We start from the raw sequence: 12,943 nt of genomic DNA, 5'->3' as shown, positions 1-12,943 counted from the left end.
TTGCAAACGGAAGAACAATCATCCTTTGAAATTTGCACATCTCTGAATTTTGCAGAGCAGATCTCCAGGCACACAAAAATTGCAAACTGGTGTAGAAATGTGGAGAACTGAACTTAAGAGCGTGAAACCCCAAAACGGACAGAAACCAACATTGTCAGATTCACCCAACCCAACTGCTATTACTAAACAACATGTTATGTTTTGGAATCTGAGATTGTCATTCCAATAGCAAATTAAAAAGCAGGTCTTCAAACACTTACGTTTAGTTCAAACTTTTCCTGGAGTTCAGCAACAGTCATTTTGTTGTATAGCAAAGTCACATCATGCCTTTCCTCTGTGGGCACTGTAGCCTAGAAAGCAAAGATCAGAGTTGCCCTCATGTTGTGCCAAAACAGAAATTTCAAGGACAATTCGGAAGTTACTCCTTGGATGGGACACCCAGAAAGTTCTCTGTCCATTGGCTCAAGGGCTCTTTGTGAGTTATCACATTGTGTAGTGGAGGAATCCAATGGAACAGTTATGCTGACAAAAACTCATTGCTCTGGCTATTGCACAACAAAGTCACCAGCAATGTGCTTATGCATTCTCATGCACCACAATGTTCCACTGGCACAAAGCATTTCACCACTGGAACAAGTACACCACTATGTGAGTTTAAATTAGTGCTACATTTGATACAACCCAATGGGTCTACATCTGAGTGTACTAACATTGGCTATAACACTATATATACTGCAGTCCTCATTCCTCTTTGGATTTACTCTTCAGCTTTCCAAAAAAATGCTGTACTCACATTTGCTACATCTGTTTCAAATTCCATAACCTTTCTCATTTCTTCCTGGACAAAGTTGTCATCTTTGGACATATTCATATCTTCTCTAATCATCTTGGCAATGAGGACCATGTACTGGAAGTAAGCTTCCCTCACCTAAACAGAGGAGGACAAAGAGAAGATGTTAGAAATTTGCATTTAAGCACAGTCCAGACGCAATAAATTCATCAGGCAAAGTTGTTAACAGTCAGAAACACTGAAGGTAGAGACTACCACTGGATAGTTCAGTGGCTTCCAATTCGTTGGATAGTCCTACATCTGAAGTATAAATCTCTAAACCAAAGATGGGGAGCCTGTGGTCCTTCAGTTGATGTTGGACTACAACTCCCACCGTGCCTGACCATCTACAGTGCTGGCTGCAGCTGATGGGAGTTGATGGCCAACAACATCTGAAAGAACACAGCCCCCCCCAAAATATGTTCTAAATTATCTGGGACTGGTGTCTCTCAAGGACCACTTTAGGGTTGAGCATGGCTGTTGATATTTTAATCAGCAGAGGCAAGAAAAACTTAGTAGGCTCAGGCCAGAAAATGAACTTTGGGGTCTTGTAACTAAGAAGAAGAGATGACCTCCTATGAGCACCCAAACTCTTCTTTGTCTCAGATTGAAATAAGTGTTGAAAGAATTTGCCAAGAGTAGTAAAAGTTCTGGGGTGTGTAGAGATTGTCATAATCCCCATCAATGTTTTAGGAGATCTCCCTCAGACCAGCACATAAACCATGAATGGAGCAGAGAATAGAATACAGTGGTACCTCGGGTTAAGTACTTAATTCGTTCTGGAGGTCCATTCTTAACCTGAAACTGTTCTTAACCTGAAGCACCACTTTAGCTCATGGGGTCTCCTGCTGCTGCCGCGCCGCCGGAGCACAATTTCTGTTCTCATCCTAAAGCAAAGTTCTTAACCTGAAGCACTATTTCTGGGTTAGTGGAGTCTGTAACCTGAAGCGTATGTAACCTGAAGCGTATGTAACCTGAGGTACCACTGTAGCAGCTATTTTAGTAGATTGTTGACAGGATGTGTGGGATCCCTGGAATCTTTCAAAATTGTGATGTTCAAAAGGTGAAAGTGAAGTTTGGAAACTGTTAAAATACTTACTCTTTGGTAGTTGCCATCACTAAAGTAGTAATCTCTTGAGGGCATTCCCAACCCAGGCTGGTCAATCTGGAAGAAAAGAATCTCTCTTATTGTGTAGGAAAGGATTCAACAGATGATCTCAGTATCAAAAACCCATCGCTTAGAAGACGACCAAATGATTTGCATATGGAAGGCCCCAGATTCAATTGCTGACATTTCTAATTCAAAGAATGTCCAGCTCTGGGACATTTCTTATTAAGATGCAGAGGAGCTGTTACGAATTGGAAGATACAATACCGAGCTAATGGACCAATCGTGTGACTCAGCATACAATAGCTTTAGGGAACCAAGTGAAGGTTCAATCCACAGCATCCTTAGGATCTCAAGTAGCACACCACATATAGCAGGGATAGGCACCCTCCAGATATTGTTGGACTACAACTCCCATCAGCTCCAGACAGCATGGTCAATTGTCTGAGATGATGGGAACTATAGTTCAACAACATCAGGAAGGCACCATGATCTGTCTTCTACTTAATATGGTTGTGAGGAAGGTGCAGGGGAGGTTGTATTTCCTGAGAATGCTCAGGGGACTGAATCTATCTCAGCACCTACTTCTGTCCTATTATCACAGTACCATCGAGAGTGTCTTAACCTATAGTATATTATCGTGGTATGGGAGCAGCTCTGAAACGGATAAAAAAGCTTTACAGAGAATAATTAAAATTGCCCAGAATGTTATTGGGCTCCAACTACCAACCCTGGATGAGATCTTCACGTCTCACACTTTGAAGAAGTCACACAATATCCTGAGAGATCCCACCCATCCTGCTCACAACTTCTTTGAACTGTTGCCTTCGGGCAGAAGATATAGGACAATGAAAACACGAACCACACGCCTTCTGAATAGTTTCTATCCAAGAGCTCTGATTGCACTAAATAATGATCTCAGGGCCAGTTGCAAGAAATAGCAAGCAGGGAGTAGGAAGGAATGAGATAGGTTTTAGGTTATGTTATGCCTTTAATAGGTTATGTTATATTCTGGATTATGTTATGTTTTTATAGATTATGTCTGAATAGGATGAGAGTGTTGGAGATACGTGCAAATGTGTATGTGAACCCGGTCTTTGGGTGGGTGTTTGATTTTCGTTGTTGTGTATACTGTGTATATACGGACAATGACAATAAAATTTATCTATCTATCTACTTGCACAAAAAGATCATCTGTCTTTTGCTAGAGCTGATGGTTGACTTGTCCTTCAATACTGAGCAGAAACAACTTGCAATACAGTGGGTTATATCTAAGTTAGCCAGGTCCATTAATTTCAATGGGTATACTTGGGAAGCATTGGTTACAACCCAGTCCTTTCTGTTTGGGGAAACAGCACACGAAGCCCAGCATACCAGCTTCCTTCTTACTGTTCTAGTTCTTTATTTGGAGATGCTGTTTATTTCAAGGACTACATGCAATTCCCACCTGCCTAGAAGGACTGTGCCACATGCTATATATCTGTGTTTCAATGAAATTGAAATAGTTTAGAAATTATTTATTGCAATTGTTATGAATAGATTTCTATTTAATTTTTATTTGCTGATATGTAATATCATTCTGTAGTATTCTAATGATTGTTGAATGTTACTTTATTTGATGTAGGTTGCTTATTTTAAAGTTATGTTTTATTATCACATTTTTGTATTGCATTAGAATGTTATAAGGTGTACATTCTTTGTTTCTTCAGCTTGTAAACCACCTTGGGTATTGTAAGATAAAAAGACGGATTACAAATTAAAAGTGGTGAAGATGATGATGATGAAATCTTAAACAGATGGAAGAGGAATAGTAGAAGACAATATCCATAAAATATTGGGTATGGGGGAGTGAAATGTACAAATGCATGCAATGGGCAAAGAAGAGCAGCCCACCAACCTAAAGTACCACAATTCCCTGATTTGATGCTTTCTTACATAAATTATATTTCTGCTGGAATCCCGGTCGTCATGCCACACAAACATGTCAATGAGGACCCGTGCGTTATATTGGAAATTCAATAAGGCAAGCTTGTCTTCTATTTTCCAGTTTGGCTCTGTGGCAAAAGGATTAAAGAAAAGAAAATGAGATGTATAATAATAACAATAATAATAATAATAATAATAATAATAATAATAATAATAATAATAATGTTCCTATTTCAACTACTTATGTATCACAATTATCTCTAAGCAATAACTTATGACTAAACCAGAGCAGCAGAGGTGGTGTGGTGTCAATGGAGGTGGGTGACATGGCAGTGGTGCAGGTGGTGGTGGTTTTGCAGTGGGTGGCACAGCAGTGTGGGGCAGCACTTCCCCATTTTGTCTCAAGCAGAGAAATGGGGCACGCAGCCCCTGCAGGTTGAATCTGCTGTCTCCAACGTACCACCCATATAACCCACATAGAATGATGAGTTGGAAGGACAGGGCTTCACCCCATAGGGCATCACCCTCAGTCCTCACCCAAGTACCAGAGTTTGGGATTTGAAGTGTTATAGCTTCTTCTTCTTTGGTGATCACTCATAGCCGAGTAAGATTGTCTTCCATTAACACGGTTTTAACAATGAGTCAGTAAGTGACTGTGGAGGTCCTTCCACAGTGGGGACATAGGTTTCCAGGCAGGAGTTGATCATGGTGAGGGTTTGCCAAGCGTGCCTTCCTCCTAGCACGTTTCTCCCTTGCGTCCTGGGTTTGAGCGTCTTCAAAGCCCATGACACCTTTGGTAAAGGCTGTTCTCCTACTGGAGCGCTCACAGGCCAGTGTTTCCTAGTTGTCAGTGTTTATACTACTTTTTTTTTTTAGATTTGCCTCATCCCTGCTCAAAGATGTGCACCCTCTTTTTTTTACTATTATTTATTTATTTCATAAAATGTATACACTGCTTGGTTGCCAACAACAACAACCTCAAAGTTCCCCTGGCCTTCTTGTTACCGTTTGTAATATTCCAGTCTGCAGAAGCCACTGGCCAGCCTCCAACCGTCTGCAAGACCTCAAGCAGAGGCAATGAGTCGCGTTGCTCTATGATGCCTGTGAATGGGAAAGGAAAGGAAAGCAACAGGAAGGGGGAAAAAAAATGAATGAGAATAGGGATCCTAGCACAGTCATACCTCCGGTTGCAGACGCTTAAGGTTGCCTTTTTTTGGGTTACGGACGCGCCGAAACCTGAAAGTACCAAAATGGGTTTCGGCAGTCACACATGCACAGAAGCACTAAATCGTGCTTTGTGCAAGGACAGAAGTGCCGAATCACAACCTGCACAGATGCGGTGCTGCAGGTTGCGAACACTGTGGGTTGTGAACATGCCTCCCGCATGGATCACATTTGCAACCGAAGCATCCACTGTACCAAGGAATTGGAAGATCAAGCTCAGTGTTACCTACACTGACTGGCAGAGGCACTACAGGGTTTCGGACAAGGGAGATTCGCAGCTGCAGCTGGAAATGCTGTGGTTTGACCCTGGGAGTGTCTATATGCAGAGCTCCAGCCACAGAGCTATGGCAGATCCGTGAAGATAAAGGAAGCTACGTCATACTGACCCAGAGCTCAGTATTATCTCCTTAGGTTTGCAGTGGCTGTCCAGGACCTCAGACAGCTCCTTCCCGAACCTGGCCGAATATGCTTAATATGCCTGGAGGTTCCTCTCTCTCCTCTTTCCCATGCAGGCACATCAGCCTCCAGCACAAGCTGCATCCCAACACTTGCAACATGTAGCATGTCACCAATCAACATTGGAGACAATAGAAATAAGTGCATCTAAAACAGGTATCTGAAAGAAGAAATGACTATAGGAAGCTACCATACATTGTCCGACTATTGGGTCCAAACCTGGGTCCTTCTGCATGCAAAGCAGATGCTCTGTCACTGAGCTTCCCTTCCCCTAACCAATAAAATATGCAATGCATTATTTCTTTAGCTACATTGTAAACCATATATAGGTAAAGCTAAAAGGACCCCTGACCATTAGCTTGGGTCATGGACAACTCTGGGGTTGCGGCGCTCATCTCGTTTTATTGGCCGAATGTACAGCTTCCAGGTCATGTGGCCAGCAGGACTAAGCCGCTTCTGGCGAACCAGAGCAGCGCACGGAAACGCCGTTTACCTTCCCGCCGGAGCGGTACCTATACTTGCACTTTGACGTGCTTTCGAACTGCTAGGTGGGTAGGAGCAGGGACCAAACAACGGGAGCTCACCCTGTCGTGGGGATTCAAATCCCCAACCTTCTGATCAGCAACCCCTAGGCTCAGTGGTTTAATAAAGAGGAGGAGAATACTCACTTTCATTCATACAAGATCTATAAAGCATTTTCGCCTTCTGGAAGGCTTCCCGATCTTCCTGCTCTGGTGTCTCTAGCACACCTGGAGGAAGAAAAGGGTCATGATAGCACAATGACCTGCAATGCTAGCAGTTTCCCAGAAAGTTAACATGGCTTCTCTGTTCTCTCTGTTTGGGTGCAGGTGAGGTCATGGCTGCAGTAGCTGATAAAGTACTTGTGGTTTCTGCCTTCACTGTCTCTGAATAGCAATTGCTGGTTGGGCCACTGTGAGAAGAGAATGTTGGATTAGAACTGTGGTTCCCAGCATGGGGTGCATGCCCCACAAGGGGGCAATTTGATTTTTTAAGGGGGGCAATTTGAGAATGAGTTATTAACAGTGAATGGCTTTTTAGACTTCCACCACGTGAATAGGAGTTTACTTTTTGAATAGCAATAATTATATGTCACGGGGCGGGGTCAGGATTTTAGAGATGCTTAGGTGGGGCATGGCCAAAAAAAGGTTGGGAACCACTGGATTAGAAGGACCTTTGGTTTGATCCAGCAAATTCTTCTTATGCTCTTAATGCTGGAAACAGGGATTTGCTAACCTGTTGGCTGAAATCACTGACAATTGGGCCTATTCTTCCTGGCTGAAATCACCAGTTGCTGGGTTCTTGCTTGTGCTTTCTATGGGCTGAAGTTGCAGAGACCAAAACAAGCTATACTGGAAGCTGTTTACAGCCACCTGTTGGTTGAAATACAACTTAATAGTGAACAAGGCACTCAAGTTCTCTACTGCCATCTGCCGGAGCATTTTCTATTGCAACGCTCTCCAAGGTTTTGCATCTTTGTGCAACATGCAACAAGGACACCACCTCCTTGACAGTATTGTTGAATTAATCATGCATAATGCCAATGAACAGAGACTTTCCATTGGCATATACAGACCTTGGATGGAGGTGGCTAACAATCTACCTGGTATTTTCTTTTGGGGGGAGGTATTTAGAACCTCATAATCTGTGGACTACACTGAATTGGACAAGATGACAGGAAAGATTCGAAACCTGCGGGACCAGAGATTCACAGAAGATTGGAAGAAATATACGTACTATTTGAAGAGCAACTGTAATCAACAAATTACGCTACTAGGACTACAAGAAGTTTTGTAAGGAGGAATATATGAAATATTACAAAGAAGAGAAAGAGGAGAGATATTAGTTATGATATTTAAGTGTAATAGTGGAAGTAAGAAATGTAAACTAAGTGAAAAAGATTGGAAAAATTTCAGATGTGATTGATGGCAGTCAAAAAAATTGTATAAGATATAAAAGTATGTTTAATAAGTGTTGAAAATGATATGTTAAAAAAACTTTTATATATATATATATATATATATATATATATATATATATATATATATGCTTTCGTAGATTTTCACGGGTACAGGAATGCAGGTTTTGGTGTCCTCGGGTATCTTCCCGTGTAAAAGTTGGGGTGTCTAGGCGACGTTTCGACGAGGTCTCACTCGTCATCTTCAGGCAGGTGCTTTCGGCTTCTTGTTACTGGAACAGAGCAGGATCTCAGTGTTTGAGTTCCTATAAATACTGTTGAGGAGGTGTGGCCTCCAATGTTTTGGGCAGAGAGGAATAATAACTCCGTAGCCAAGACTCTCATCTCCAGAATAACTCCGTAGCCAAGACTCTCATCTCCAGAACCAAACGCCTGGCTGACAAAGACCACTTGACAACTGAGTTACAGAATCTCTCAAATGTGTTAATTGCCAATGGATACCAGCAAAACAGGGTTACGAAGCTAATCCAAAAAGAAACACCCCCCAAAAACCAAGACACAGAAGAAAACAATGGCATGGCCCTCCTTCCTTATATCAAGGGCACTACAGATAAAATTAGCAAAATCCTCCATAAACACAATATCAAAACAGCCTTTTGCGCCAACCAAAAAATAGCCAATATCCTCAGAAACCCCAAGGATAAAATCCAGTTGGAAAACCAAGGGGTCTATGAAATACCCTGCAAAGTCTGCCCAGCCACGTACATTGGACAAACAAACAGACGAATAAATGCACGTATCGCAGAACACAAGAATGCCGTCAAAAAAGAAGAAAAAACTTCCTCTCTCTTCCAACACATGAAAGAAACAGGACACGAAATTAATTTTGCAGATTCCAAATTGCTCTCTAACATGGAACATCACCACAAGAGAATAATCATGGAAGCCATCGAGATAGAGAAACACCCTCACAACATGAACAAGCGTGACGACACATCCCGCTTGCCAGACATCTGGAAATTAGCCCTCCCCACAAAAACTGACACCAGATCCAGAGGCACACAGAACGCCATCACCAATCAACCACACCAGACCCAAACCCAGACCCTCTCCACAGATAAATTACAGACACCATCCAGTAGCCAAACCATGGTGGCACCTCCGGATGCTGCACCCCCCTGCAATCCCTACACAGATCTGGCTGGCACAGGCCACAAAACCACAGCTCGCCCCTATACACGAAGCCAAGCCAGAGCACAACTAAATGTAGTACACCCATCTTCTCAGAAAAACTCTTCACAAAGTTCAAGAGGTCAAGACACAAAGGCTTTAGCAACTAATCCACACCTAATGACCCACCTAAGTGGTACTCAGGATATCACTCAAGAAATCACTCAAGATATCCCTCAAGCAATTAAGGAACAAAAGAAGAAAAGGCACACTAGCCTAGGAACTTCCTCTCTGCCCAAAACATTGGAGGCCACACCTCCTCAACAGTATTTATAGGAACTCAAACACTGAGATCCTGCTCTGTTCCAGTAACAAGAAGCCGAAAGCACCTGCCTGAAGATGACGAGTGAGACCTCGTCGAAACGTCGCCTAGACACCCCAACTTTTACACGGGAAGATACCCGAGGACACCAAAACCTGCATATATATATATATATATATATATATATTTGCTTTCGTAGATTTTCACGGGTACAGGAATGCAGGTTTTGGTGTCCTCGGGTGTCTTCCCGTGTAAAAGTTGGGGTGTCTAGGCGACGTTTCGACGAGGTCTCACTCGTCATCTTCAGGCTGGTGCTTTTGGCCAAACGCACCAGCCAAAAGATGACGAGTGAGACCTCGTCGAAACGTCGCCTAGACACCCCAACTTTTACACGGGAAGACACCCGAGGACACCAAAACCTGCATATATATATATATATATATATATATATATATATATATATATATATGAACGTCATAATCTGAGTCCATGACTGCAGCATACTTAGCTGGTGCACAGATCTAGCACTGAGTGGGGAAGTAGACAGGTAATGGGAAAGTACAGAAAAGAGATCCTCACCTTTGAGAATAATCTCCAGTTCATCCCTCAGTGTGTCAAAGATGTTGTATCTGGAACTGGTCTCTGGGATGACATGACGACTGAGCCAGCCTCCACAGGCATACTGGTAAAAATTCTGGCAAGGTTCTGCCGTGGGGTCCATGTTCTGAATTATTCTGGCAGCTGCATGTCATGAAAACATAAAAGTGTCCATTACTGGGGAAGCAGAATGCTTTCAAGTACTCTTGTGGTGCCCAATAATTGAGCGCATTCCCAGCTGTTGTTTGCCAGCTGTTAGAGGCAGCACATCCCCCTAGAGCAGTGATGGCCAAACTTGGCCCTCCAGCTGTTTTGGGACTACAACTCCCATCATCCCTAGCTAACAGGACCAGTGGTCAGGGATGATGGGAACTGTAGTCGCAAAACAGCTGGAGGGCCAAGTTTGGCCATCACTGCCCTAGAGCTTGAATTTCCCCTAGAGCTTTTTTGTGTGTTTGTGATTTGTTGATTTTAAAATTAAGGATGCATGTGGGCTGACAAAGTGAGGAGCAATTCTTCTTGATATTTGCGAATATGTTATAGCTAAGTAGAAGTCTGGCAGGGATTGAAGAAGAGCAGCTGATGGGAAGTAAAGAAGAAAATAGGGGGGGAAATTAAGATTGAAAAGCTAAAATATTTTGAAATGAAATTAAGGGTGGGAAGTGAAACATCAAGGGAGCGGGATGGGGAGTAAACTTTTAAATTTGTATTAAATTGGAATTAATTTCATGTTAATTCGTTAAAAAAATGAAAAGCAATAAAAATTACTTGGAAAGAAAGAAAGAAAGAAAGAAAGAAAGAAAGAAAGAAAGAAGAAAGAATTCACCTAGAGCTGGAATTGTTCTGGCAGAGAACACTACACACTTGGTAACTGTTTGCAAAAATAATTAAATAATGCTTATAATTAAGTAGCTCCCCCCATGCTAATGCAAGCCCCTTGAACTGGGACTGGAAACAAAATGGCAACCAGTGTGCTTTAGAACATGGGATATAGAGGGGTGTGTTTAGAACCCAGCCTACTGTATAAACATAACATTAGTTGCTTTACATTAGTGGTTCTTCCCAGTTTTGCCTCTAGCCCTACCCACCATTAGCATGTGGCCCCCTGAAGGTTGCCCAGAAGGTCATGTGGCCCTCAGACTGAAAAAGTCCACCACTCCTATTGTATCTAATAAACATCAAAATGAGGACAGAGCCAAAATTTATTCAGAAAAATACTCTGATTAAGTTACCTGATCATTTGCCTTTTCTGGGCTCCCCCTAACCCAGGGTTATGTGGAACATTTTTGGCCCAGGGGGACAGATCATTATCTCTCCCACCACCACGGCACAACTTTGACAAGTGGGTGGAGTCAGCCTTCTTGGCATCTGTCTGTTTTGAGATACAATAAAGTGCACCTCTGGGGGTGAAGTCAGACGGCTGTAGTAGCAGCACCAATGTAACCTCCCCAGGGCACAAACCTTGGCAGTGTGTAAGGAGGTCTTGGGCTGCCCAGATGACAAGACCCCACCCCTTTTGGTCTTGTCAATGTAGTCCAAAGGAAAGCAAAGCAATACTTGTGGCACCAGCTTGGCTGAAGGAGTTGCCGGAAGGAGGCGTACAAGGTACCATCCAACTGTCTTAGGGATTCCAAGCAGGGCCAACAATCATTTGACATCATGTTGACAGCTAGTGGCTCAAAAGTGGGAGGTACTGTCAAAGTTGGTTGGTGGGTGGAGTTGGGAGACACCTGCTTTTTCAGTATGTTCCTTGCAGAGAACACAATAGTGGAGCACTACCCATAGCTGATGAGTGGAGGGTTCAATCCTGCTGACTTCATTGGTCTGCTATGCCTGCACATTCCCTGTAGTGGATCTCAGCAGGCAAAAAAAGAATGATTCAGGAAAGAATGTCATTTTTACCTGCTGTTACACACCCACGGGTGGTACAGACGTTCTGTGGACTGGCACCATTCTGTAAATCTGTGGATATAAGAAAAGCACATAAAACAATGACCATTCACAAGGATTGTACAAAAAAACCCCACATGCCAACAAACCTCTCCATACCTGAAATTTCCAGTAACTCGTATTCAGAGACATACTGCCTCTGACAGTGGAGGCAGGACATAGCCATTGTGGCTAGATACCATTGACACGGGACACAGGTGGCACTGTGGGTTAAACCACAGAGCCTGGGACTTGCCGATCAGAAGGTCGGCAGTTCGAATCCCTGCAATGGGGTGAGCTCCCGTTGCTCGGTCCCTGCTCCTGCCAACCTAGCAGTTCGAAAGCACGTCAAAGTGTGAGTAGATAAATAGGTACCGCTCTGGCGGGAAGGTAAACGGCATTTCCGTGCACTGCTCTGGTTTGTCAGAAGCGGCTTAGTCATGCTGGCCACATGACCTGGAAGCTGTACTCCGGCTCCCTCGGCCAATAAAGTGAGATGAGCGCCCCAACCCCAGAGTCGGCCACGACTGGACCTAATGGTCAGGGGTCCCTTTACCTTTACCTTTACCATTGACAGAAATTCCTGGAGAAGAGGCTAGTTCTCCAGGTTAGTGGTCATCACTAGATCCCGTGGGATCGAATATGTGCTGCATGAAGAAGTATTTTCTTTCATCCTGAATCTTTGAACATTCAGCTTCATTGCATGGCCCTGAGTTCTAGTGTTATGAGGGAGAAAAACTATCCTCTGTCCACCTGCTCAACGCCATACATAATTCTATACACCTCTATCATGTCTCCTGTTCTACATGAGAAGAGCCCTTCTGGATCAGGCACACCACCCTGCTCTCACAGTGGCCAACCAGTTGCCCATGATGGGAAGCCCACAAGCAGGACTTGAGCACAACAGCACTCTCCCCACTTGTGATTCCCAGCACATGAGGCATCGTCACAGATTCAGGGCACATTCCAACCATGAAAAAGCACCAAAGGATGATGTTGCCTTTGAGAGGGAATGAAGCCTGGTGAAATGCCCTGCAGTTCAAATAGAGGAGTTGGAGGGCAGTATTTGGGCCACAGGTCTGAGGTTCCCCTCCTTTAGAGCCAAGTTTGTGGGCATCTTTGTATCTTCAGACTCAGACCTTGAGAAATGTGTGACACGCCTGGACATCTTGCAATGCCTCCTCTCAAGCCAGCTCAACCACGTTCTTTCCCCCACAAACATAACACAGCTTCTTAGGATTCCCACCCTCCTGCTCTCCTCACCAAGAACTCCCACAATCCAATCCAGCTTGATGGCCATCTTTGGTTTCAGTAGCCCTTGTTTTTTATGTAGGTGTGAAAATCACCGAGACCCAGAACCAGCAGGATATTTTTATTTGCATCACCATGGGGAATGGATATAAATGTGTAAACTTTCTGCAGAGTGTTCCTGAACTTGGAGGATTT

At 43.5% G+C, this 12,943-nt stretch overlaps 1 protein-coding gene across 2 annotated transcripts in view; it reads right to left on the bottom strand.

Annotated features, from left to right (window-relative positions):
• Positions 1-12,943, bottom strand: part of MMEL1 (membrane metalloendopeptidase like 1) — a 42,882-nt gene that overhangs the window by 17,670 nt on the left and 12,269 nt on the right. For both annotated transcript variants that reach the window (XM_077931321.1, XM_028740958.2), the window contains exons 3-10: positions 11,471-11,530; positions 9,551-9,712; positions 6,212-6,292; positions 4,869-4,964; positions 3,873-3,991; positions 1,929-1,994; positions 794-928; positions 261-350 (exon numbers count right to left, since the gene is read on the bottom strand). In XM_077931321.1, coding sequence (XP_077787447.1) covers positions 261-350; positions 794-928; positions 1,929-1,994; positions 3,873-3,991; positions 4,869-4,964; positions 6,212-6,292; positions 9,551-9,712; positions 11,471-11,530 — 809 coding nt within the window. The remainder of the gene's footprint in view (positions 1-260; positions 351-793; positions 929-1,928; positions 1,995-3,872; positions 3,992-4,868; positions 4,965-6,211; positions 6,293-9,550; positions 9,713-11,470; positions 11,531-12,943) is intronic.

Source organism: Podarcis muralis, chromosome 7 (assembly GCF_964188315.1).
Source record: "Podarcis muralis chromosome 7, rPodMur119.hap1.1, whole genome shotgun sequence".
NCBI lineage: Eukaryota > Metazoa > Chordata > Lepidosauria > Squamata > Lacertidae > Podarcis > Podarcis muralis.
This window is presented reverse-complemented; position numbering and strand designations above follow the sequence as displayed.